Source organism: Pituophis catenifer, unplaced genomic scaffold, assembly GCF_029215685.1.
Source record: "Pituophis catenifer annectens isolate HBS135680 unplaced genomic scaffold, rPitCat1.0.hap2 SCAF_1, whole genome shotgun sequence".
In the NCBI taxonomy this organism is placed as follows: domain Eukaryota; kingdom Metazoa; phylum Chordata; class Lepidosauria; order Squamata; family Colubridae; genus Pituophis; species Pituophis catenifer.
In genome coordinates, this window is record NW_027256881.1 from 45299337 (window position 1) to 45326224 (window position 26888).

General features: G+C 36.8%; 1 protein-coding gene across 1 annotated transcript in view; it reads left to right on the top strand.

Annotated features, from left to right (window-relative positions):
- The window catches only part of HHAT (hedgehog acyltransferase), a 143752-nt gene that overhangs the window by 49909 nt on the left and 66955 nt on the right, over positions 1 to 26888 (top strand). Inside the window, exon 8 of the mRNA XM_070948658.1 lies at positions 13895 to 13930. Coding sequence (XP_070804759.1) covers positions 13895 to 13930 — 36 coding nt within the window. The remainder of the gene's footprint in view (positions 1 to 13894; positions 13931 to 26888) is intronic.

Consider the following 26888-nt stretch of genomic DNA (forward strand, 5'->3'; position numbering starts at 1 on the left):
TTTTTGCTTTTTTCTTTCTTTTTTCTTTTCTTTCCTTTTTAAGAAACACATGAAGTACTACATTCTGGAAGACAGAATAATTAGAGTTCATAACAATGTTCCCATTTGAATTAAATTCTCCTTTATGATGTTCTCAGTTATATTTGTGTAATTATTTCAGCGGAAAGTAATTTCTACCAATCTTTCCTTTGATTGCCCAATAACTAATTGAACTCAGTCCATGACTAGATTAAATCTTGCACTCGTTTCTCATGACCATGAGGGGTTTTTTGTCGCCCTTGTAGCATCCCAATTGATAATTGTCACCCTGTAGACACAAATTTATTTGGAAGGATGCACATCAAAAGAAACTTTGAGCTGATAGTGGATGATTTATTTAATTATTTATTTGCATGCCTGTAGGGTTAGTAAAACTGGTATTTGAGCTACATTACTACTTTTATAAAATATTTCTGTTTGCTTTCCCTGCCAGTCATTAATCTATACATTCTTCTGATGTTATAAATTGAAAAGCAGAACTATAAATTGATCTATAACTGGTTTGGCTGGCAGAGCATGAAAGATACTTTCAAAATGTGAGAAGCAAAATTATGAAGCATTTAGCTACAGAGAAATTATCTATCTATCTATCTATCATCTATCTATCTATCTATCTAACTATCTATCCATCTTCCTTTCTTTCTGATCATTCTCATCATCATCATCATTCATCATCATCATCATCATCATCATCATCATCATCATCTCTCTCTTTCTCGTCTGAAAGCAATTAGAGACAGAAAGTAGTTTTAACAGAGTTTTAAACGATCAGTTCATAAAGATTTCTTTAGATTAAAACAGTCAAAAGAATATTAGAACTTCATCTCTGCCCACAAACTTTGACTATCCTCTCCTCCCCAGATTTGCCACCCCATTTATGACTAGCCAAATTGGGTAAATATAATGCTATTTTTTTCTGATTGTTTTTCAGCTATTCTCATTCAGTTTGATAGGAAAAATGCTTTCATTGTTTTCCTATTGGGAAAGTTGAGAAAGTTCTCCTGGTTGCTCCAATTACATTGGTGTGTAAAGCCCTTGTCTTGGGTTATCATTTCACCAATTTGCAATTTACTTCTTCTCTGCACTTCAAATAAATGCAATCCTATTGTTTTCATGGAATTTTTGATTCATAGCAGAGCACACACCCAGAGAGCTTTGTATTATTTGTCTGTAAAATAAAGCCCAGTCCAGTACATATGCAAATCTTCATTAATAATTGTGATTTCATAAACCACAGGAACTCTAACTTTAAGAATCCTTTTTTTAAAAAGAAACAATCATACTTGATGGGTAGACTTGGCGACATATAGCTGTGAATGGAATTCTTCTGTTTGGCCATGTAATTAATAGCTGTTTTGCTTTCAACACTCCACTCACTCCTAAATTGCCCCCTTCACTCCTAAACAACAGCAGCTGAGATATGACTGGTCACTGTTACTGTCCTGACTGGAATAATTATATATACATATACGTATACGTATACGTATACGTATACATATACACAGAACAAAAGGCATTGTTCTATTCTTAAAACAATGGGATGCCACTTGGAACACTTCAAAAGGTCATTTCAGGTCAAAATATTTATGCATCTCTGTGAGATTAAAAAAAAACCAGGCATTTTCACAAAGGAAAGCAGAAGATAATGTTCTTCATAGTATCAAACAAGCAATTTGTTTGGGGAAAGTTTATTATCTACCTTGTTGATAGCCTCTATCTTTCTAACCTTTTCTCCCCAGTTTCTCTCCTGGGACCATCCCCGCCACTAAATGACAACAGTCATCGCTTCTCTATGGAAAACTATGTCTTCAGTATTCATTTTGTGGCATTTGTAATTTTCATTTTGTAACTCATATGTATTTATTTTTCTCATTTGCTCATTTACTATAGTACGGCATATCTGAAAAGAACAATTGAATATTAGCGGTGCATATGAAACCTGTGTCTATGTTTCTGTATTATGAAAGTTAGGCAGGAGTGGAATTTCCCCAGGGTTACTGGTGAATTATGGGTCAATTTCAATTATCTAAAAATCTTACTGAGCTTGCCCTCCACATCCCCTGAGTTATGACTCCTTCATGCCTTTACAGTTAAAATAATGAATCACAGTTACCCATGGGAGGGAGGGAGGGAGGGGGGGAGAGAGGGGGGGAGGGACAGGGAGATTATTTCTTCTCTGCCTTCTGTAGGAATGTTGTCATCTATGTTGAAACGCAGAAAGAGTATAAAATATATATTGAATGTGTCAAAGTCAGGCTGTGCAGTGCTTTGGATTTAGTTGAGAAGAGGGGCTTCAGAATGTGTAGGAGCATGAACACAGCAGCTTTCTAATTCAATAAAGCTCCTGTTTCCATCTGTGTGGATGCAGCAGACACCTCTCCATCACAGCTCTGCAGTCCTAGAAGAGTTGTAGCTTTAATAACCTGTAGACCGGAGCAGTATTTTTATTTCTGCATTCCCAGAACTGCCTCTTGTCAAGTGAATCTGAGGCACAGCAGTGAGTAGCAGGCTGTTTTAATAGGGACTGGCAGAAAGCTGTCTTGTGCTGTCGATTCAGGGGTCTTCTCTGGAGATTATGCCTAGTTTATGCAATTATTTTATTTCTTTGCCATAGAAAAAATATACTAGTAAATGTACAGAGCAGTAAATGTATTATTTTCAACCATATTCTAGAGTCCTATTAAAGGAAGACACCATACCAGCTATGTCATTTTAGCATAAAAGCACATGGTACACACTCAGCTGCAAGAAAAGGATTCAAGGCATGCCTAACTTCTAAGAGGAATCACCCATCAGTCACTCCAAAAAGAAGTTGATAGAAGATAGGGGAATACATCACATTGGAGTGCAGTGATTACCTGTACAGCAGCATTTTTCCTCGTCCAATTTTCTATGGAAAATCCTCTTCCAAATCTCGAGGTGGAGATGGGGGTTGTGAGAAGGGAGAGGAGAATTGTGTGTCTTTCAGAACTATATGTACAAAGCTCCCTATGTTGGAATGCTAAAGAGCTTGGTTAAATTTGGCATCCATTAGCTCTCTTCTACTCTGAATTCCAGGATCAATGTGAAAGAGAAGTTGTCTTTGTTGTGTTAGTTTATAGCGTCCAACTACATGGCAGTACTCAGCTTTCTGACATCAGCCAAGATCAACTAAGCAGGATTGAACCTGGCTAATACTTCTTTGGGGAAACAGCAGAACTGTACAATGGATGAATAATTGAAACAAACAAAAGAAGGTTGCTGTGGCAAAATAATTTTGTTTTGTTGACAAGAAAACCACGTGGACCTATTTGTGAAATCACTAGGAATTAAGTTTGGTTCAAAAGGAGGCTCTACACCGATTTCTCAGTGATTATTCCTATAATGATATTGTTGTTGCTTTTATTATAACATGATCCTGTTTATGTCTACAGAAACTTGGTGTAATCCTATTAATATGTTGGGAATGCAGACTTGGTAATGAATCTCAGGTTTAGGTTTAAGCACAAGTACTGATTAACATGTTATTCAAATGTCTGGAAGCAAAAAGGTGTTTCTAAAAAGTCACACACATTGATTTGACCATAGGTCATACAAATCAGAATAGAAGAATAAAGAGATCAATAGGCTATCACAGATGCAAAATTCAATTATAACATTAAGATACCCTTTAGCCTGACTGTGTATAAATCCCCAGATTCTACATTTCCAAAATCATTATAATGTAATAAAGGTAGCCTAGTTACTGTATGTAGGAAACAACAGATTTGTGCATTAGTATTGAACTGCCATAAACCTCTAAAAAAATCAACTATGCAACGGAGAGTAATGGTTAAACCTGTGCCAATTATAGTAGCTATGGACTTTTGCTCTGTCTCCAGAATAGAAAGTTAAGCTGAACTAATTTTGACTGTCCTTCCCCATTGTGTAGAAAATCTGGGAGGAAGGTGCAGACTCCTAACAACCTTCAGATATGTATTAAAAAAAAATGAAGCTGGTGCTCCATAGATCAATATGCATATGTTGTTGAAGTCTGCAACATCCCTCCCAAATGATTTTGGGAAATCTCTGCTGATTGAGCCAGATAAGAACAAGGCTTTTGCTCATATGGAATTCCTACTTTCTTTCCAAAACTGAAGACATTAAATGTAATCTTGCCGGTATTAGTTCTCTCCTCAAACTGAATTTGTCTACTTCCTTCAAACAGAGTTATGGAACTCTAATGGTCTTTATGCAAACTCAGAATTGATTGATCTTGTAACTTCCTGGCAGGAAGGTGACATTCAGGCATCCCGTTTCAGCCAGTAGTTGGAAATTAGTTGGTAAAAGATTGACTGATAAATCGTTATCATTTTGTAGTCCTGAGAAACAAGCAAGGTATACTTGGGTGTTCCCAGAATTAATCTTACAGTATATTTCTGAGCACTGTTGAGGTTGCTTTATTTGTAATTCATACAATAATTGAGATCAATATTTATAATCTGTTAGCTTGATAACAGAGGTAACTTACTTTTCATTAATCCATTGAGCATCTCTTCAACCTTTAGTCTGACTGCTTTTATACACTATTACCACAAACCTTAGACAGAAAACATTGTTACTAAATATCTATATTTCTTAACTTGTTCAATGGCATTTCTGCCAATATGTCATCTCTCATCCTCAGTGCCTTTCCAAAACCAATGATTATTTAAAAACTGTTTGGTTGCACAGTAATTATCCAAACTATCTAATAGCCTTTTCAATCTTAGCTGGGTTGGGATACAAAAATCTTCTTACATACGTTAAAAGAGCAGGCTGTCTGGGATTGGGAATGGTGCTGGGGGAACTGCTTCTATCATTAGTGCAAAATTTGAACAAAATAGGACCGTATATAGCCTTGTGTGACTCCCCAGGATGTACTTATGGGTTCAGATAAAATTAAGCTAGAACCAGTTTAACCTTTAATGAAGTATTTGTATTTAATGCTCAGATCTGATTTTATTCCAAATTCTTATTACCTAACTTTTTCCATAGCAAATCTTGATTAATAGAACTGAAAGGCTGCCTTCAGGTCAGTGACTATAGCATACACTCTGCCTTTTTCGAAGTTTATATATTTCATCATTTGTATATTTACAGACTGAATGATCTAAAACAAATCCATTATCAATCATGGGATAACCTTTCCTAAACTCAGCATGTTCTTTCAGAAAACCTACCACTTCTAAGTCTCCAGTTTGGCTATCAGGAATCTAGCATACATTTTTGCCACAATATTGGTAAAAGTGATAGGTCTATAATTTGAAGGCAGTGACTTACCACCTTTTTAAAAATATTAGGATGCTGCTTCAGGACTCAGTTTTCTCTTCCCTCCTATTTAACATCTACAGGATGTCACTGGATGAGGTCTCTTCATAGTTTAGGTGAGGTAACACCAATATTTGGATGATAGCCAGTTTTACATCTCTATCCCGGGCTGCCTGAGTTATGATGTGGATGTCGTGTCACAGTGGCTGTAAGCCTGAGGGGATGGATGGGGTGCAACAGGCTGTAGCTCAACCTAAACAAAACTGAGTGGCTTTTGGTGTTTGGATCTCCCGGTGCTGACAGTTTTCCACCTTTGGCTCTGAATGGGGTGACATTGCCTCAGGAAGACCTGGTGTACAATCCAATTCATCTTGGACTCATGATTCCTGCCAGAAGAGCAGGTGGCAGCCATGGCTAAGAGAGCCTTTACATAACTTTGGGTTGTATGCCAATTGTGCTCATTCCTGGACCAGGAGGCCTGGCTCACTTTCATTCACCTCCCATCTGAATTACTGCTACAGGTTCTACATGGGGCTGTCCTTGGAGAACATTCAGAAGCTTCAACTGATGCAAAATGTAGCCACAAGAATAATAGATGATGTCAGTTACTTGGCTTATGTAAAACACTACTCCTTCAGCTGCATCGGTTGTCAATGTGCTTCTGAGTGCAATTTAAAGTGCTGATTGTCACCTTGAAAGCCCTTCATGGCTTGGGTTATCTGAGAGACTGTCTTATTGTTTCTACTCATCTGATCTGGTCCAGCAGGATGGGCATGCTGTAGAATAGAAATAAAATCAGAATTACTGATAAAATTAGCAAGTTATATCTAGTTTTTTCATCATTAAAGCTTAAAATAGAAATCCAGAATAAGCATAAAGGGGAGTTCATGGCTTTTTCTGGTGAAGGTCCCACTTCACCTTTGAGTGGTATATGAAGCATATCTTTCATGTATAATGAATGGAGTGAGTTAAGTATTTAATTTGATTTCATTTACATTTATATGCAAACACAATTATCATTAATCTTCATGTCATGTACTTGAGCACTTCCCTGTTCTTCACATTAAAAAATATATCAGTAATGATTTCTGAAGATTTCTCTTTTTTTAAAGTTTTTTATTTTTTAGACAAACAAACATTTAATACATCAGGTTTCTCTTCCCTGTGACATCTCGGTGCTATCTTCCAAAGTTTTTTCTTCTTCTGTATAGTTGTCATTACTTCTATCTTGATCCTTATCCAGTCCACAATATCAATTCATCACTAACATAATATTCAACTCATCACATATTTTTATGTACTTATATAATTAATCATTTATATCTCTTCTCCAACCAATAATAAAAATCATTCCATATTTTAAAATATTCTGAGTCTTCTCTATCTTTAATCATCAGAGTTAATCTATTCATTTCTGCACAGTCTAAGATTTTTTTCTTACTTCTTCTTCCAAAGGTATTTTCTCCGCTTTCCAATTTTGTGCATAAACAATCCTTGCAGCTGTTATTACATGTATTATCAAATAAACTTTTTCCTTGCTAATTTTTTCAGGTAGGATACCCAGTAGGAACAGCTCTGGTTTAAATTTGATACATTGATGTATCATTTCCTCCAACCAAGTCTTAAATTTAATCCAATAGTTTTTAGCTTCTGGACATGTCCACCACATATGATAATATGATCCTGGTAGTTGATGACACTTCCAACATTTAGCTGATTTTTCGACTTCTGAAGATTTCTGAGGATCCTAGCCAAGTTATTTTTTGGGAGGGGGGCACATGTAATCCTTGGAATTCAGCTTGTACTCCTCTAATAGGAAATCTATACATTAAATAAAACAATCTTTCAGTATTCTTTAATATTGAAAAGTTCTGTTTAATCTGTATTAAAATACAATATTTTGAAATCAAATAACCCAGGGCAGACAGCAAGCCAAATGAAAGGGAGGGGGAGAGAGGAAAACACTTCACCTTGTTGCTTTTGCAAACAGATTTTAAGTGGAAAGAAGGGAATAAAGGAGTTACAGCAAATCCAAGGTTACTGCAGAAATATATGTTTGAGGTCTTGTACCAAGAATAGGATTGCTAAGCTTTCTGGAATTGCCAGGATTCGGGTGGCCTCTTGATATAATTCCTTTCTACTAGCAGTGCAAAATCTTTGCCTTCATTCTGTTCAGTGGACATAGAATATGGTTGCTCAACCTTAGATGAAAGCCCAAACGGATTCAGAATCAAACCGGTGAAATTTATAATTAAGTAAAAATGATGGCCTGCCTGCTGTGCTTTGATTCCATCTTCCACATCTTCCTCTATTTCATTTGGCAAGTATGTGCTCTGATGAGTAAGGATGCTCAGGTTCCCATTCTCTGCCTTTGATGGCTGTTTCACATTGAGCTGCTACCATGAAAGGCTGGAGATAGGAAGGAAGCATTGAAAGTGGGTGCTCAGATGTAATCATATTGGCCATTTATTTGTTTTGGTTTGTTTTTTCAAAACGTTTAATGAGGGAAAGCGTGAAATGCTGGCCCTTTGCTTTGTTTTTTCTTTTATTTTAATTGGGAGACATTGACAAGTGTTCTGCCCAGGTTTTCCCTTGTGGAAGAACTTTCCCTTGTGGTAAAACTCTGGTGTTTTGTCTACTTAATTTTAAGTTCAGTGGAAGATGGTGTAATGCTGTCCACTTTTTTGTTTTTTAAAAAAATGCATGAGCTTGACAAGAGTTCTGCCAAGTGCCTTGGAGCTCAAGTGACTGGAAGAACTATAAAATTGATATACTTTATTTTCCTCGCCACCAGTGCTCAAAAACATGCTTACAAAAGGGAAAATAATTGGCATTTGCTTTTCTGGCAAGAGTGTAGTGGAGGAAGAAGCAAGAAAGCTATCAATCAAGAGTTATGGGACCAAACTATCAGGACATTGCTGAAGCCAAAGTGGACGAAGGCATTAAAAATTAGAAAAGGATTTCTTCAGGCATATTCATTTCCAGCCAGTTTATGCCTGGGACACAAGCAGCAAAGACTGCAGTGAGGAAAAGCCTTTAGTTTACTCCAACACATTAGTTGACTGGTTCAATTATTTTTTTTAATAATATGTTTATTAAAAGTTATTCTTAACATTGAAAAAAAAACTAATACAAATTAAAAAAGGAAAAAGGAACAGAAAAAAGGAAAAGAAAAAATATACTAAAGAACAAAAAAAGGAATATATAAAGAAACAACTTCCCTCTTGTTCCAAGAAATTTAAGTGTTCTTATTTAATTGTAAAGTTTAGTTCCTTCTAGTTCCCACTTGTGTGCAACCTTCAAATTCTCATTCTATCCTGTTCAAAAGAAAAGCATTTTTCCATGGGAAGGATTATTATAATTAATTCCAAAGTCTTATTTCAAATCCATCTGGACTCTTAGTCCATTGTAACTTTCCAAAATGAAAGTTCTAATCACCCTTTTGCTGTTTACCCCCTCCCCTTTTAAAAAAATCTTTAAACTTGTATTTAAAATTTCTTTTACTAAGGATTGAAGGAAACCCATTCCCTTGTCTACCAAAGCTCTAAATCTACCAGAAATTGCTGTTTTTGGTCTCCTTGTGAAGCGCAACTTTCTGGAACACTTGTGGGTGATCTCAAATCATCTCCTTGTCCTTGAGAGGAGTTAGGAAGAGTTGGCCTACTCAACCACTCTTCATTTTACCGCAGTCGTCAACTCTGCTTTTTGCAGAACTGTTTTCAGTTTCCTAGTTCTTTCCCAGAAGTCCCAAATAGTTCATTTATAATGCTGAACACATACAAACAGCGTGGATCTATGTGGTTTGTATATACCGGTAAGAGGAAAGGATAATGAATGGACTTAGCTGACTGTAAAGTAAACCAGAAGATGCCATCTTGCTGCTGGTTAGATTGAAGTTGGAAAAAGCAAAGTATGTGCCAATCAGCAGTTCTTTCCAACACTGAACATGGTCGGAAGTAACAGGATTGCTGACATTCTATATTCTCTGTATACAGAGGTAGTATTCAGCAGGTTCTGACCAGTTCTGGAGAACCAGTAGTGGAAATTTTGAGTAGTTTGGAGAACCGGTAAATACCACGTCTGACTGGCCCCATCCCCATCTATTCTCTGCCTCCCAAGTCCCAGCTGATCGGGAGGAAATGGGGATTTTGCAGTACCCTTCCCCTGGAGGGGAGAGGGAATGGAAATTTTACATTATCCTTCCCCTGGAGTGGGGTGGGAATGGAGATTTTACAGTATCCTTCCCCTGTCATGCTCACCAAGCCATGCCCACCAAGCCATGCCCACAGAACTGGTAGTAAAAATTTTTGAATCCCACCACTGACTGTATAGCTCACTACTTTTCATGGTCAGTTGTTTGCAGACAACAGTAGAGCATAAAATTGTGCTTTAAAAGTTGGCTTTCAAAGCACAAGGATGAAAATATATTCCTCCACTTTCTTATATACTGAGCTGAGCTAGGAAGGGTATGTGAGAAAGAGAGAAGAAAGAGAATAGATTTACAAACCAAGTTATGCAGTTCATTACTGGCATGAAATCAGCCATTTTTTCATCAGTAAATCATATTTAAGCAAGTTTTGGCTTGGTACAATGGGTGAATAAGATTAATGGTTGAATAAAAAGGTTTTCTTTGTTTATTTGTGCAAATGTGTGTATGAGTGAGAAAGAAAGCACAAATATTTGAGATCCTGGCCTGCCCACTTGCCTACAGCCAGCGCATATATTCTACAACTTGATAGCCTCTGCCCTTATCTCTGTGAAAAAGACTACATACTTTGCAAAACATGGAAAGTAACATCATACTTGTGCTGGACTTTCATTGATATGCAATTTATGGTTCTAAGTGATTTGTTTCTACCTGTGGTTAGCCTTTTCTCTGCCCTGGCTGTGTTCCCTGATATCTAACAAACAGTGATTCCTTCACCTCTGAGACTTTGTTCAGCCAGTGAAGTCTGAAAGCAGTGAAGGGGCAGACAAGCTGACATATTCTTTTTTCTTCCTCTGTGTGCCAGCTTCTGAAGAGCTTTTGGTTCCTTTGTGCTAAATGGATTTCAATTGAGGACATTAAAATCTTGATGAGCCTGTCATATAAAAAGAAGCTATTTTTAAAGATAATTTTAATACTTTGAATATGGTTCCTCAAATTATTTTACATGCTTTGCCCTCCTACACAGATTAGATCAAATTTAATACATGAATTATTCCTGAAGTATAGTGTCTGGGAAATTTGCCTATCAATAAAAGAGAATGTTTGTAGCTCAAAGTTGAAACGAGGGGTCCTTGGTGCTCTCTGAGTTTGGTTGTTTTGTTGCAGATGTTTCATTCCCAAACTAGGTTTAACATCATCAATGTTGGTGGTGCTACCTACTTTGGGTAATGAAACATCTGCAAGAAAGCATTCAGCTTCAGGGAGCACTAAGTACCTCTCAAATTTGTCTATATTTTGGAACTGCCCATGGTGCTAAGATACCCTAGTCCAGTGGTGGTGAACCTTTTCGGCACCAAGGGCCTAAATCAAAATGTGCATGTATATGTGAGCGCCCGAAACCCAAAGACCAGCTGGCCGGCATACACACACGCTGGTTTTTGGCCGTTTTTTGGGTCATTTTTCAGACTTTTCTGGGCCATTTTCAGGCCATTTTTCGTGCTGTTTTTGGTCTAAAAAATGGCCTGGTTTTTTTTGCTGTTTTTTGAGGCGTTTTCAGGCCATTTGGGAGCCTTTTTCGGGACGTTTTCCAGCCGCTTTTGGGACCATTTTCTGGCCGTTTTTCAGCCATTTTCAGGCCATTTTTCAGAAACCAGAAGAGCAGCTGGTGACAGTGTGTGTGCCCACAGAGAGGGCTCTGCGTGTCATAGGTTCGCCATCATGGCCCTAGTCATAGAATTCATTCCTTCAATTTTAAAAAAATGCTTTTGAAATCTAACCTTAAAAGCCAGAAGTCACTTACAGAGAATGTGTCATAAGAACTGGGTGTTTTCAAACTGGATTTTACATCAGTAGGAAAAGAATACAGCTTCCACTACTGTTAAAATAATCCATATTATTCTATCTTCTTCTATTAATCTATCTTTTATTAATTACTTTAGTAATTAATTTTCCTGTGTCTCATAGCATTAAATGAACTTTTCCCTCCTCTTCGCCTTATATGTTATATTTTTTTTATAGTTGTAAACCTGAAAAAGGACCCAAGTTATTGCTGATTTTGCCAACCTCACTTGGAGAATTTTTGACTAAAGAACAAGATAAAAGTGTATAGATGCATCTATACATAAATAAATTCGGTGTTAGAAAAGTACTTTGCAAAAATAACGATTTTATTGGGAGGGTGAAGGAAAATCTACACATTACGCAGTCTTTTAATTCTACAGGAATGTTGATTGCCCAGAAAAGAAATGTTAGGCGTAGATGATCTTCACATTTAAAATCAATTCATGGCATTCCCATTTTCTAATCCTGCAATTAAGTAATACAATCTTCAGTACACAGAAAAAGAAAAAAAGAAAGAAATTTTATATAATTAATCCAAAATGCAAGGAGGGATGTGCTCAGAAAAATTTATGAAACTCTTATTTTCTGAAATGTCTGAAAATGACATTAAGATTAAAAATATTTTACCCATAACTCATTCTTTCTCTCCTCTCTTTCATCCCCCACCCACCACCCCATTCCATACTTTGGCTTATAAATAGATCTCCCTTTCTCAAAATAAATAGAAAAGGCTCCTCTGGGTGAAAAGAAAAGGAGAAATTGGAAAGGGTTTCAGAAATTATTCAGTGGAAGGAATCTTTAGTTCTTTGTGACAGTGAAGATGATACCCTAAACACAATATAATCAGTCAGTCAGTCAGTCAGTCAGTCAGTCAGTCAAAAAAACTAGTGCAGAAAAAAGTTCGGTCCTCCTTGCTTTACTATGCTCTCTGCATACACATCCTTCCTGAATTTCCACAAAGGTTTTTCACATTTTCTTAGGCATCCTGCACAAAGGATTCTAATGTTTGCAAGTTCCACAAGAGATAGAGGCCAAATTCTACTTTCCACTCATAGTGAATGTTTTGCCAAATTCTACCCTGTATGACAAAATTGTTCTTTTATCACATATTCTTCTATTCCGAAAGAGGGAAAGAAAGGTTCTGAGAGGAAAGGTTTATTTATTGTAAGAAAATACCGTAGTACCAATACAGGCAGATGCCTCATCATCTGTTCAAATGCCCCTCTGGATGGAAATATTGAATATTGATGTTTAAGTTGTTTCTATTACTTCTTAACATCAAGAAAACACAGGAACTCCTCCAAAGTTTAATTGTGTTTGTCTCTGGCTTTGTTTTCATTATTGATTTATTTTTATACACATTTCTCTTTGAGCTGTCCTTTCAGGTTCTTGAGCCAATTTGCTGTGAAGGAACTTTGCTTGACCCCAGTCCACATTGTTTCAAGCCTTTTAAACCCTTCATTTTAAGGTCAACCCTGATCTCCACAACTGTTATTTTCAAATCTCCTGCAGTGTCTCTTTCCTCAGCTGCTCTTGCTTCCTCAGGTTTTCTTCCCTTCAAACCAAAGCCGATTTAGGCATTTAAAACTGAAATTAAAACAAAGTGGGCTTTCTATATGCAAGTATATATTCAGCTCAGTCTGTAATCATTATTATCAAACCAGATAATCACCTTCTCATGTGGTTGTTCTACATACTGTAGTTCCACCTGTTTAACATGACTGAATTAGGTAAAAAGCACACATGTCTAAGTTTTCCTTCTATGGAAATCCTGAAAATGATGATACCAGTAGTATTAGCCCAAATGCATGCATATTGATTGCTACATTATGAAGCTATGAATGGAGGATTCATAGCTAGGTGATTACTAGCTTCAGTTTTCTCTTAAAGGATTGCCTTTGCAAAAAGATGAGAAAAGCAGCTTATTGGCTTAAATTCTTCAAAAGATTGTGATAATAAACTAGAAGAAAAACTATGTACTTCAGCCATCTCCCATTCCTCCTGATTCTTGGCCATACTGATTTGTGATGATGAAATCCAGGACCATCTGAAAAGCAGAGCATCTTTTGACAATCTCGGTATGAAATTATTTGCTATGTAAATAAGATTTCCTCTAAAAGATATTCTACCTTCCCTTTGCCCTCTCTAGTGAATGTGCAGCCCCTTCTCTTCTGACCAAAATTGTTTCAGTAAATACATGATGGGAGAAAAAGCCTCAGGGGCAGGTTTGAAGTGATATAATCAGACATCATGGAGTTGTGTCTGTTTTTATCAATTAGATCCTAAGGTGTAATAAGCATGATATATCCTACATTCTGTTTTGTAAGCTGCCTGGTAAGGCAGTAACAGTGTCAAACTAAGACTACTCTCAAAATGCTAAGAAATACTCCAGGTGAAATGAGAACCCTTGGCAAATAACTTCAGGGCATATGTGACATTGTAGGACAGTGGTTTTGAACATTTTGACCAGTTAGAATACATTTTCTTTATCGTAATTTTATTTCAAACCTGCATCTTACAAAAATTACATATTATATTTATTATAATATTTTTTCTTTCTTTCTCTTCCTCTTCCTTTCCCTTTTCTTTCTTCCACAGAAGTTTTGATGTTGGATTACATAGGTTCCTTATCAGGTAAGTCAAAATGTTTTGTTATGTCACTCCTAATTAAGGCCTACAATCCAATGAGTTATTTCTTTTTTTTATCATACTTCCTAGATGGTTTGTAGTACTGTTGAAGTGAACCAGTAATATTTGAGTTCTGTTTTATTGATTTGATTTTATCACTGCCCAACTCCAAGTGACTCTGTTAAAGTTATGGAGGGATTTCCTATTTAACAAATATGATGAATTAAAATCCAAGCTTCTATGAGCAGACCTGTGTTCCCTCCAACCTGAAAAATGATTCTGGTGGTATAGAGAATGTGCTGAGTAAACTTTCAAAGTTCTTGACATTGACTTTTTCCTAGCCCCAATTCTGCTAATAGAAGGCTTTGTTCAGCAGAAACATTTCACCCTCTATGTCAAAAAAAACATGTAGAATGATTTAGTAGTAGAACTAGAAAACAGATCTGAATGCAAATTGTTTAGCATTCTCTACTAGACAGCAAATTGATTTATAGGCTCTACAATACAACTCTGAGACCATGATTTATTTATTTAAACTTTATTTGATGCTAAGTACACTATTTCATCTGCAGACTGATAGAATAAATATAGAAAGGTGATTTTTCTCTCAATATAAATATAATTTCTCACAGAAGTGAATATATGTAGCTCAGGATTGAACTATAGAGTCCTTGGTGCTCTCTGAGTTTATTTTATTTATTTTATTTTATTTTATTTTATTTTATTTTATTTTATTTTATTTTATTTTATTTTATTTTATTTTATTTTATTTTATTTTATTTTATTTTATTTTATTTTATTTTATTATTTTATTTTATTTTATTTTATTTTATTAAATTTATATACCGCCCTACTCCCGAAGGACTCAGGGCGGTGTACAGCCAAAAAATAAACCACATAGATTACAAAATTTAAAAGAACAATATAAAACCATATTAAATAAATTTGGCCCAGAACAAATTAAAACACCCCCAATACTTAAGACAGATTTAAAATTTACAATTTAAAAAGTTAAAAGGGAGGAGTTGGGCCAGGCTGGCCTGTTGAAATAAGAAAGTCTTGAGGGCGGGGCGGAATGTGTGTAGATCCGGGATCCTCCTGCAAGCTTGCTTTCTTGCAGACATTTCATTACCCAACTAGGTAACATCATCAATGTATTATGATGTTATCAGTCCATGAGACATTTCATTTGTTTAATGAAATGTCTGCAAGCAGACAACCAAGCTCAGAGTTCACCAAGGACTATATTGTATAATATAATTTCTCAGATTTCTAGAAGATGGGACAAAAAGAAGAATAAGCAATTATGGCCAAATTAGGTTTCTTAGTTCATTTAATATTTTTTAGTCAAGAAGTAAAATAAATATGATATGAAAACATCAGTAGGCAGGAAAAAACTGGATATATTTTTAATGATATACATAAAAATATTAATATGCTAAATAAGAAGATAGCAGATACCTGAGAGAATCCCTGATACTTTGCTGTTTCATTAAACTGCGGTATGGGAAGGCATTTTGCTAATGAGAAGAGAGATTGGTGATTTGCAATCTTGCTTCTGTTCGCATTATTATCATTATACCTTCATGATAATGGGATTTGTGGGAATAGTTTCATCAGGAAAGAAGACACTTCATTGTTCTGATGTGTAAGAGGTTGGTATGACTGCAAAGCTGTTTTTTTCCCCACCAGAGATTCATATGCAAATAAGCTTTTTTTTAAAAAAAAAAAATCCCTGAAACAAGTTCTTAAATCTGTAAAGTTGTTTGCTCACCTATTGCTTTTTGTAAGCACTATTTTTCTGTTGTTTGAGGAGGAAAAAAAGTAGAAAAAAAGTGGCAGGTTATGTTTTTGTTTTGCACTTTCTTCATCTGGAAAATGATATTATACTTTATATGCTTTATGATAAGACTATAAGATAAAGTACCTGTTTCATCAGACTTTATTTTTCTTAAATATAGTTCACATTTACATGTTTATAATTTAGAGGATATAGTATATATTTTGCTATGATGTAACAGCCAATGGTTGAGTGTGTTATTGTTAATTATTACAACAGTTTATATCAGTTCAGCGAATATGGGTGGGATCACAGCTCTCAGGTGCTTTTTTTTTTTGTGGGAAGTGTTGTATAATTCTGTAAGTATATGAGAAAATAACCCTGGACATATTTTGGCTTAAGAATACTATAACAGGTAGCAGATTGTGACTAATCAGAATGATAGTGTCTCTCACTTATAAAAATGGGGCAGTATCTGAATGAAATAAAGGTTAAGACTCATGTGGTATCTAGCAAACCTTTGGGCCCATAGCAATCGGTTTAACAATATTTAGTTCTTATTTTTCCAGTGTTCTGTACAATTGCCTTCATACAATCATGACTTCCTGCTGGCTGTTCACATACCCATGCAGATACCTAAATACATCGTGCTAGCCAGCTGATCAGGGAAACTGAGATTAGGAATAAGTTGCATTTTCCATTAGAAAATATTCACATAAGCAGAAATTTCCTAACAGTGAGAGCAATCAACCAATCCAATAGCTTTCCTTCAGACATTGTGGGTGCTCCACAATGGAGACTTTGAAAAAGAGAGTTGACAACCATTTGTCTGAAACAGTATAGGGTCTCCTGCTCAAGCGGGAGGTTGGACTAGAAGACCTCTGAGGTCCCTTCCAACTCTATTATTCTATGTTCACCAAGAGCCATGGTGGCGCAGTACTGCAGCAGGGCTAACTCACTGCTCACTCCAAGAGTTTGATTCTGAGTGGTTCAGGGTTGAATCAGCCTTCTATCCTTACAAGGTCAGTAAAATGAGGACCCAGATTGTTGGGGGCAATATGCTGACTCTGTAAAATGCTTAGAAAGGGTTGTAAAAAAAAAAAGAGGTTGTAAGTCTAAGTACTATTGCTATTGCTAAATACTGAATTTTTCAGAGTATAAGACGCACCGGAGTATAAGACGCACCTTAGTTTTTGGGGAGGAAAATAAGAAAAAAGCTGATTGGCACATGGATCTCCCAGAATACCCCCAGTCAGCTGTTCCCAGAGGTGAATTTTAGCAACAGGTTCCTTGGTTGTGAGCTCTGTGCCTTGCTTCTTCTTTTTTTTTTTTTTTTTTTTTGCTTTTTTCCTGCCTCTGAAACTCCATTTCAGAAAAAACTTTATTTCCTGCCTCTGAAAGCCTCTGAAACAGAGCTTCAGAAAAATAGCCTCTGAAGCTCTGTTTGGGGGCTTCTTTTCTGAAGCTGTTTGGGAGCTTTTTTTCTGAAGCTCTGTTTGGGGGCTTCTTTTCTGAAGCTCTGTTTGGGGGCTTCTTTTCTGAAGCTTCATTTCTGATGCTTTTTTCAGCCTCTGAAACCTCGGTTTGAGAAGCTGGGCGGGGCTACATTCGGAGTATAAGATGCATCCAGATTTTCACCCTCTTTTTTGGGGGGAAAAGGTGCGTCTTATACTCCAAAAAATATGGTAAGATGGACCTACACAACAGTAACTGATGTAAATTGATGGCTTCAATAAAGCATATAGATGACATGTAAACCTAACTGGGACTGCTAAAGGTTTGTCTTATTCTAGGATGTTGGTTTAAATGGAGTTTAAAACCTCCAGAGCACAGACTGGAGAAGTAGAGAAACAAAGAGAGAAGAGGCTTTGAGACCCTTTACAATGCATCCAAGGTCCTCAAAAAAGCCTTGACATCCTATAATCATACAGCAAGACTCACCTTAAATCCTGGCTCCATATCAAGTTTTTAAAGCTTTTCAGTCCATTTCTAAATAAATATTTATGGGATGCTTGTGATAATGGTAGAGGTATGTTGTTTGGAAGTGTGAGTGTACTTTTGAATGCAGAAGTCACTAGGTTGGCTGAGAACCTGAATGATATTCATTGAATGCTAGGTTACATGATGCAGTGACATGGAACTGAAAACCTGTGTATTAAAGACAAATATAATTGTAAATGATAGGGTAAATGGACTGCATAATTGCAAGTCGCACATAAATGGCAAAAAACAGAGCAAGTAGATGAATGTGTACACTCCAATAGAGTGTTTATATAAAGGAGGAAATGAAATTTTAAAGCAGGCAATACTGGTAGAAAGATGGTGGGTAATATGTGGTCTGTTGCAAAGAATGATGAAAGAAGGTAAGATGGCTATGTCTAAGAGCCTATTTCCTTCCTTTTGAAAGTGTAAGAGTTATAAGTGTCAAAAGAAATGTAAACAATGCGATGGAGTGGGAACAGGCTACTTATGTAGGCAATAAACTGTAAGAGATAGGGCACATGGGTGCTGAAAGACCCTTTGCTGAATATGAAGGTGAATGAACCAAAGGAAAGAAATACATTGTGATGTCTTGTGCATATGAAGAGAATGAATGAGGATCAAAACTCGAAACAAACCATTGAAGGAAGAGCAAATAAATCAAGAGGAAAGGGAAGAGTGAGAAAGTCATGGCTACATGGAACTGAAGAGATCCTGAAAAAAGGAAGAAGTGAAATGTTTAGCAAACAAGAGGTGGTGTAAAAAGCAGTGCACTGATGTGATTGAAACAGAAATGGTTTGCCAGGATAGAAAGATACAGGAAAGAGTGTTGTGCTAGAAAGTAATTTTTATTTATGTTCCTTTTTCTTCCTGCATGATTTTAATCTTGTTGGTTTACTATTTCATATGTTTTTTCTGAATTTTGCACAATATGGTTTATCCAAAAGGGAATAATATTATGGGTATACATATATTGTAATATGCAAGTATGCATTCATGCAACCATATAGTTGTCTGCCACAATCAATTTCCTCATGCTGACAACTAACCATCCTTTGCCAGGATGGCAGATAACCACTACTGATTGATAGGCATCCCTCTCTCCCCCCCCATTTCCCCCGCTTTTTCCCCCCTCCCCCATCTTTCTCTTCAAACTTGCTATTGTGTTTTTCTCAGCAAGTTTCTGAAAATCAGTTTATTATAAGTATCTTGCAGTAGAAACTTATGTTTGCTGTGTTTTGTTCTTGCACAAATAATGCACACTGACAGTTTCCTGGTATGACTGAAGTTCCCAAGGGATGTAAAAAACCTGGTTCCACAAGGTAATTCTGTTAAAAAAATTGAATTATTCATTTTTTAAAACAAAAATCTATCATACTGTCACATGCAACCTTGTTGTTCCCAGTAATGTGTTTTAATATTTTAGATGATGATTTTGCATCTGTTCACTAATCTGGGTTATGAATCAGATGTTTGCAGAATGTAGAGTGAATGCAGCACTGCTATGACTCCGAAACAATTCACAGAGTCCACTGTATGAATTGATGCTTTTTTGCCCATTTGTTGCCTGTTATTATATTTGTTTCCCTTTAAATGTCAAAAGGAAAAAATAGCAGTTTTCTTAACACAGCGTTGTCTTTGTTATTGAGTACGAATATTATACCTGCAGATAAAGGTAGGAGTTGGCCTATAGGGAAAAAAAGGGAATAACATGGAAAGTACATTTTTTCCTTAGCCATTCAAACCAGAAGATTCAAAGGGGAGTCTGTTCCAGCCTAGTTATCCTATTTTGGCATTCTTTGTGTTTTGAGATTGGCATTCCCACTAGGTCCTGCCTATTCCAGTACTATCCAAAGACTAACAAAATTTGAATAATGAGCCATCTGCTGGGTTACTAAATGCTTTGAGTCTGATACTGGCAAAGCTGGTGAAGAAGGAGGTGCTAACCATCAGCAGTGTACACACCTGTCTTGTCAGTAAAAGGACATTGCAATGAATTCAGTATAGTGAAGCATTATGCCTTTTTTGAAATATACAAGCTTGTTGGATTAGGCCAAAGACTCAGGGAGTTGAACATTCTGTAGAAAATAGTGACTGACCAGGCATGACTGGGATAGTCCTCTTCCATTGTGACTCCCCTGGCAAATAGAATTTAATTTTTGCTGCCTTTGTGTAGTAAAGCATTCTTCCTTGAATATGTCCCATCCCATTTTAGCATAGCCAGAATTGGTGACCTTTATACATTTGATGAGAGTGCACTCCACAGTAGGTGCATGTTATATTATGAAGCACTCTGTTTTATAGGTTCTTAGAGTCCCTATATTTAGCTTTAAGAAGTAGGAAAAAGTTCAAATATTAACACTTTATCCTCATATCACATAGCAATTTAAAATAGGTGGTTATATAAATAAATCCCTCTTCCTTCTGAATCTTTCTCCACCCCCATTCTTTGGAGAACTGCTGTAACCCCTTAATTATTTTGATTTTCCTATAGCACTTTATATAAGGATTTGCATATTTGCAACTCCACAGTTGAAAAGAATTCAGTCTCTTGCTACAGTCACTCGGGCAATCACAATTGGGTGATTATGGTAGCAACTCTCCTTCCCCTTATTCCTGTCCTTTGTTTGTACAGTTAATTTAAAATTGTGGTTTGCTATCTTAAGTCATGGAAAGAAAGAGGGAAGAAGGGAGGGAGAGAGAGAGAGAAAGAAAGAGAGAGAGAGGAGAGGGAGACACACACACACAGAGGTTTAGGTTTGTTCCTGAACTTTCAAACCATGGTTTTTAGGATTGAATGAATTCAGGATTTCAGATTAGTATTAATATGTACATGGATACCTCTTGCATAGAAAGTTTGTTCTTTCTTTATTTTCACTTAGTATCATTTTCTTTTTCCTTTTTTAAAAAAATCAAATTATGGCTTGCTTTTTTGTTTGTAATGATAAAATGTGGTGCAATAGCAGAGCAGATTTTGTAGGTTGAAAGTTAAAGGTCTAAAACCTCCTATCTCTGAACCATTTTTGAGTCTGTAGAATATGGCCTTGCCTGGTGCAGCAGTTCACTCATTCCCATTGCCAACAACTGTATTCCAAGCAGCCTCTTGCTGACTCTGTTGTGTAAGAGAATAGTACTCCCACACCCTGGGTGCCCTTCTGGCAAGTAAAAGGAAAAAAATGATTAAACGAAAATATGTTATATAATGGCACCACTCGACCCTGTAATGTTCTGATTTGTGGCTATAGAAATCAGCCTCTTTTTCTTCCCGTCCTTACTTGTGGGAAGGTAGAAGAATGTCAGAAGAGCAAAATAAAATAAAAATTTATTTTAAAAAGTAAAAGAGAGAAGATGTAGAGAGCAAGGGAAGCAACCTTGTTTCCATTGCCAAGGCAACACGGACTAAAGCATTTTTAAAGTACAGAACAAAATAACATTCAGAAGTGGTTCAGGCTGATGCTTTCCTCATTCATTACAAAAAAAAAAAAAAAAAACCCACTCAGGAAAAGGTAACAGCAAAATCAAGATTCTGTTGTTATCACCAATCTGAATAAAACTAGAGAGTCAGTTTGGTGTGTGGTGATTAAGGAATCATCTAGAAACTGGAACACTGGGAGTTTTAGTCCTGCCATGAGCACAAAACCAGAAGGACCAGTCATTCTGTTTGAGCTCTAGAAAAGAGGCAATAGCAACTGACTCTGACTTCTGCAAAAATCTGCAGGGACTAATTAACCTTTTGATATTCCAAAAGACTCTTAAGACATGGTTATGTGATCAGACCTGGGGCTCCCACTGAACAGAGCCTATCCAGGTGATTAAAATAGCTAGACCATCTTGTAGACAAAATAAAGCACTCTCCCGTGGGAACCAAGTCACCCAACAGGTGGCAGTAGGAGGAGGAGCAGAACTGCTCGAGGACACCCGCCAACTGCCTGGATTGGACAATGTGACCTGTGACACCTGGGGAGGGAAATGTTTGCTCTTTTAATTACATGGTAACCACGGGAAACTTTTAGAGTTGGTTTTCACTGGCTGTGCAAATATGTGCCCAATAAACATGTTCTCTGAGGAACATTCCTGCCTTGGAGTTCTGATTTCTTTGTATGTGTTTCTCAGAGCGCTGACAATATTGATATTGGCCTACTTGAATGTATCCATGGCTTGTGATTTAAAAACAGTATTGTGATTGTGAGGCAGAATATTAGTTCAGCTGTTATTAATAATGGGAAGTACTCAACTTGTTGTCTTTGAAATATTTCCTGGAATGTTATAGTAATAGTGGCTAAAATCTAAAGAACTATGTGGTTCTTCCATGCCTTTCTTAACATTTTTGAGATACCTTTTGTTTTTTGGATTCTCCCCTCCCATTACAAAGCAACACATATAAAAGTAATGATATGGAGGCAGAATAGGAGAGATTACATATATTGTGTTATACTTACTTGCCTTATAAGCCTTTGTAATCTGCTTTCTCTGTCAATGGTTAACAACATACGTCAAATTAAAATACCCACAGTAAACAAGCAATAAATTATTAATGATAAAGAAATACATTAATAAGTAATAATTAATGTGAACATAAAAATAAACTAAATAAAAAATAGTACCTCAATAATTAACAACAAAAATTGAACAGATGACACCACCTCATTCAACAAATGTTTTCCAGAAGAACTGTTTTCCTGCAGTTTCTGAAAAATAAAGAAAATAATCTGTTCACCAAGGTGAGTCTCTTCCAAAGAACCAGTGCTTCAAGAAGCATTCATCTCATACTTTATCACTTTATCACTTGCAGATAAAGTGTCCTTTAAGATCAGTACAAGGTCCTATCCTTGGCGTTGGTGTCAAGGCTACTGATGTTCCCAAAACCCTAGGGATCAATTCATTGATGACAGCACCAAACGATATTTTGGTGATATATGTTAAATTCACCTCTGTGTGTATCATAAATAATGGATAAAAGTTTTTTTTATTACAGATAGAAGTTTATCCCAAATGAGGATACAGGAATACAGTCATGCCTTATAAACTCAATTGTAAGATTTTATTAATAAGATTTGTCACTTTGTTAGTTTTAGTTCCCTTAGGGTTTTTTTCATGAAATATTTAAGCAGGATGTTTGCTTCCTTGAATATTAAAAAAAAATCCCTGAAATATATACCATATTTTTCACACTATATGATGCACCTCCCCCCCAAAAGTGGGTGGAAATGTCTGTGTGTCTTACAGAGGGAATATTGTGGCGTGGGGAGGAGGGGTTGGTGTGGGGGCGGCCACTGTTTGCCGTCGCCACTGTACACCGCTGCCATTTGCCACCACCACCATTCACCACCGCTGTTGCTGCTGCCAATTGCTGCTGATCGCCACTGCCGAATGGGAGGCCGATCCAACCGCCAATCAGCTGCTCGTCAGTGAAGGCTCCAGTGTTTGGCAGCGGTGGTGGTGGCAGTTCAGCTCAGTTGACCTGTGGTGGGCGCAACGGAGTGGAGTCCTGACAAGCCATGTGCTGAGGCTGCAATAATGTGCTGAAGCTGACCAGGCTGTTTGCTGTTTGCTGCAAGGATACTAGTCAGATGAATACCAGATTGATGCTTGGAGGCAGAGGCAGAGGATTTTTTTTTCTTGTTTTCCTCCTCTAAAGCTAATGTGTATCTTATGACATTGAGGCCAATTGCAGAATCGCCAAGGCAAGTTCTGCATTTGACAGACTACTGACCAATGTGTGGGACCACCATGGAATAAGCCTTGCTACAAAGCTCAAAGTCTACCGAGCAATAGTGCTAACTATCCTGATGTATGCCAGTGAGACTTGGACTGTATACAGGAGGCATGCTAGGCAACTGAACCACTTCCACACGACCTGTCTCCGTAGAATTCTGAGGATCCATGGCAGAACAATGTGCCAGACACAGAAGTCCTCTCCAGAGCAGGCCTGCCATTAGTTCACACCCTGATGATGAAAGTCCAGACATGCTGGGCAGGCCATGTTGCAAGGATGCCAGACCATCACATCCCTAAACAGCTCCTCTATGGTGAGTTGTCTCAAGGAAAGCGATTGCACGGGGGACAAAGGAAGCAATACAAAGACACGTTGAAAGCCTCTTTCAAGTGCTGGATATTGACACCACCTCCTGGGAAACCCTGGCACAAGATCGATCAACATGGCGCACGCTGATCCACCAAGGCTGCCAGACATCGGAGGACAGAAGAACAACCATAGCACAAGACAAGCGAGCACTCTGCAAAGCCAGAGTTGCAAATGCTGCAACAATGGTGCCCACATATGTCTGCCCGACATGTGGCAGAACATTTCATGCCCGTATAGGCCTTACCAGCCACCTGCAGACACATTGTGGACAGCCCACAACCTGTTAGATGTAAAGGTCCTCTTCAAACACAATGGATGAACACCATCATGTCTATTTTAATGGCATATGTTAATCTTATCTTTGGAAAACAGAAGGGAATGTCACTCTAATATCTAATAGCAATAGCAATAGAACTTAGACTTATATACTGCTTTACAGTGCTTTACAGCCCTCTCTAAGTGGTTTACAGATATCAGCATATTGCCCCCAACAATCTGGGTCCTTATTTTACTGACCTCGGAAGGATGGAAGGCTGAGTCAACCTTGACCCTGGTGAGTTTCGATCTGCCAAATTGCTGGCAGCAGGTGATCAACAGAAGTAGCCTGAAGTACTGCACTCTAACCACTGCACCACCACCGCTCTTATCTAAATATGAGAAATGCTCTTCCTTGACAATCCAGAGAGCTGATCAAAGTGCAGTCTAAATTGTGGACTCTGTGGCTAAATTTCTGGGCTAAATGGGAGATATTCCAAGAAAAAAAATATTCATTGGGATGGATGCACTAGCATTAAGTCTTACACACCGCAACAATTGCCAGATAGATTTTAACAATTGCTTGTTTTAAAAAATGTTATCAGATGGTAGGCCTGGAAGCTTGGGCTCTGGAGTAGTTGGATTTAGACAGAAGACTACCAAAGAAAAATCTCAGATTGTAAGATAGACAAAGTAAAAACAATCCTGAACAAGAGGACAGTACATTTTTGGATTTTGCCAAAGGGACTTCGTCATGTCCATGAGGTTAGTGGAATATAATTTTAGTTTGAGGGTATCTTTACTTTTTTACCTATACATTCTTGGGAGTACATCCTACTGAACTTGGATTTAATTTATTTTCAAATAAATATGCATATGATCACATTGTTAAATACTTGCAATTATCATGAGGCATTATATTTTGTATTCACTTAGATGCTATTGTATCTAAAAGGCTTAGTGGCAAAAGCTATAAAAGGCATATGGCTAAAATTACTGATTGTTTTTTACCAACTAGAGGGGAAAATGTTTTATAGATGAAAGAGAAGGGGGGGAATGTTTTATTGACATTATTGAAACAACTGTGTCAGCATGAACCAACTTTTAAAGGGCAAGAAAGGACTAAACTACTTCCTTAGAGACGTAACTAGGGTATAGAATAGTCCTTTGTACATAAGAGAACTTGAAAAAAAAAGAATTTTTTTACTCTAGTTACATTTCAGCTTCTTGAACATTCTTTTATATTTAAAATGAGAATGTATAAAACCAGAAAAAAATATTTAAAAACATAGGGAAAAACAGAGAATATTTTGATTCTATATCTTAAATCATTATATATAATCCTTGAATGCCATTAACATGTTCACATATTGTCTGTATTGTTTCTTTCCTTATCAATGTTTTTCTTAAAATGAATACTATCTAGATCAGTGTTTCTCAACCTTTATTTTAAAAACTTTAAGATGCATGGACTTTTAACTCCCATAATTCCTCAGCCAGCATACACACAGTAGAAGTCCACAGATTTTAAAGTTATCAAGGTTGAGAAACACTGATCTAGATGATGTTTTGCAAGCAAAAGCTTCATATTATATGGAAGTAAGATCAATTTATATAATTCATTATGTTAGCAAACTTTTGTGGCAAACTCAATGATATATGAGCATAGCTTTTGACAAAATAAAAGAATCTGGTATTATTTATTTGGAAATCATCTCACTCCTTTTGTGCAAATGGTGAAGTCAGTGTCACCTAAAAATAGTATCAGTTCCAAATAAATTATTTTGAAATTCTTGCCTGTGTAGTGTCTTTTGGGTCTTTCATTTTATTTCATAGTCCTCCATTTCTTATGTGATGGGCTGAAAGGCAGTTTACATTTCCAAACGATTAGGATTCAATTGGCACAAAGCTCATTACTATGCTGTCAAAGCCAGGCAATTGGTTTCCCAATTATTCCATAAGCAGAGACGTGTATGTTTTCTGCAGGCCTTAAAAAGCTGTTCGTCATATTTGCATCATTATCAATTGGGGATAGTTAGATTTGGACATGAGGAGAAAGAAAATGTAAAAGGTATCACATTCAAGAATAACTTTAGTATACTTTTGTGTTAATGTGTCTATCTACCTATCTGGATTTTGTTCCTCTATCTATTTGTTAACAATAGCAGTATAGTTTTCTTCCCTCTTCTCCATTATACTTTACGTTTTGTGTTTTATGTGTGATCTTTTTAATTATTTCTTGCTGCATTTTATTATTTTATCATGGCAATGAAATCTCAAGAAACTCTTCTATTTGTTGATACTTTCTTGAGTGAAGGTATTACAGTCCTATTTATTGCTTATCTCATGAGAAACCAGGTGCTTTGGGAGGCTCAATTCATGCCTTAGCATTATTGGCAGCATGCTGACAAATGGAGATATTCAGATTAAAGTATTCATCAGCAGCCAATCCACCTTTTTTACAGACTTCTTTCTTTTGGCAGCAGTGTCCCCTCTTCATAGGAAAAGCTTATTACATTTCTTTGTTCCAGTTAAAGTCCTGAAATGGAAGATTTTTTCAGCCATTTCGTAGGGCAAAATTGGTTCATGAAATCCAGAAGATTTAAAGGCTAATGAGAGTAGCAGAATAGCATCCTATATCTGGCAGATTTCTAGTTTCCTTAATTTCTGCTGTCCATGGTACTGAAGATTTCTTAATAGTCACAATCAATAGTATGGCAGTTTAGTGGTTTGAATGGTGGACTTACATCATTGGGTGAAACACTCTCCTAGCTCAACCTAGCTCACAAGGTTGTTCTGGGGATAAAATTAGGACAAGTCCTTGTGTAACTTGGCTTTTGCATTCATAGGTAAAGGTGAGGTAA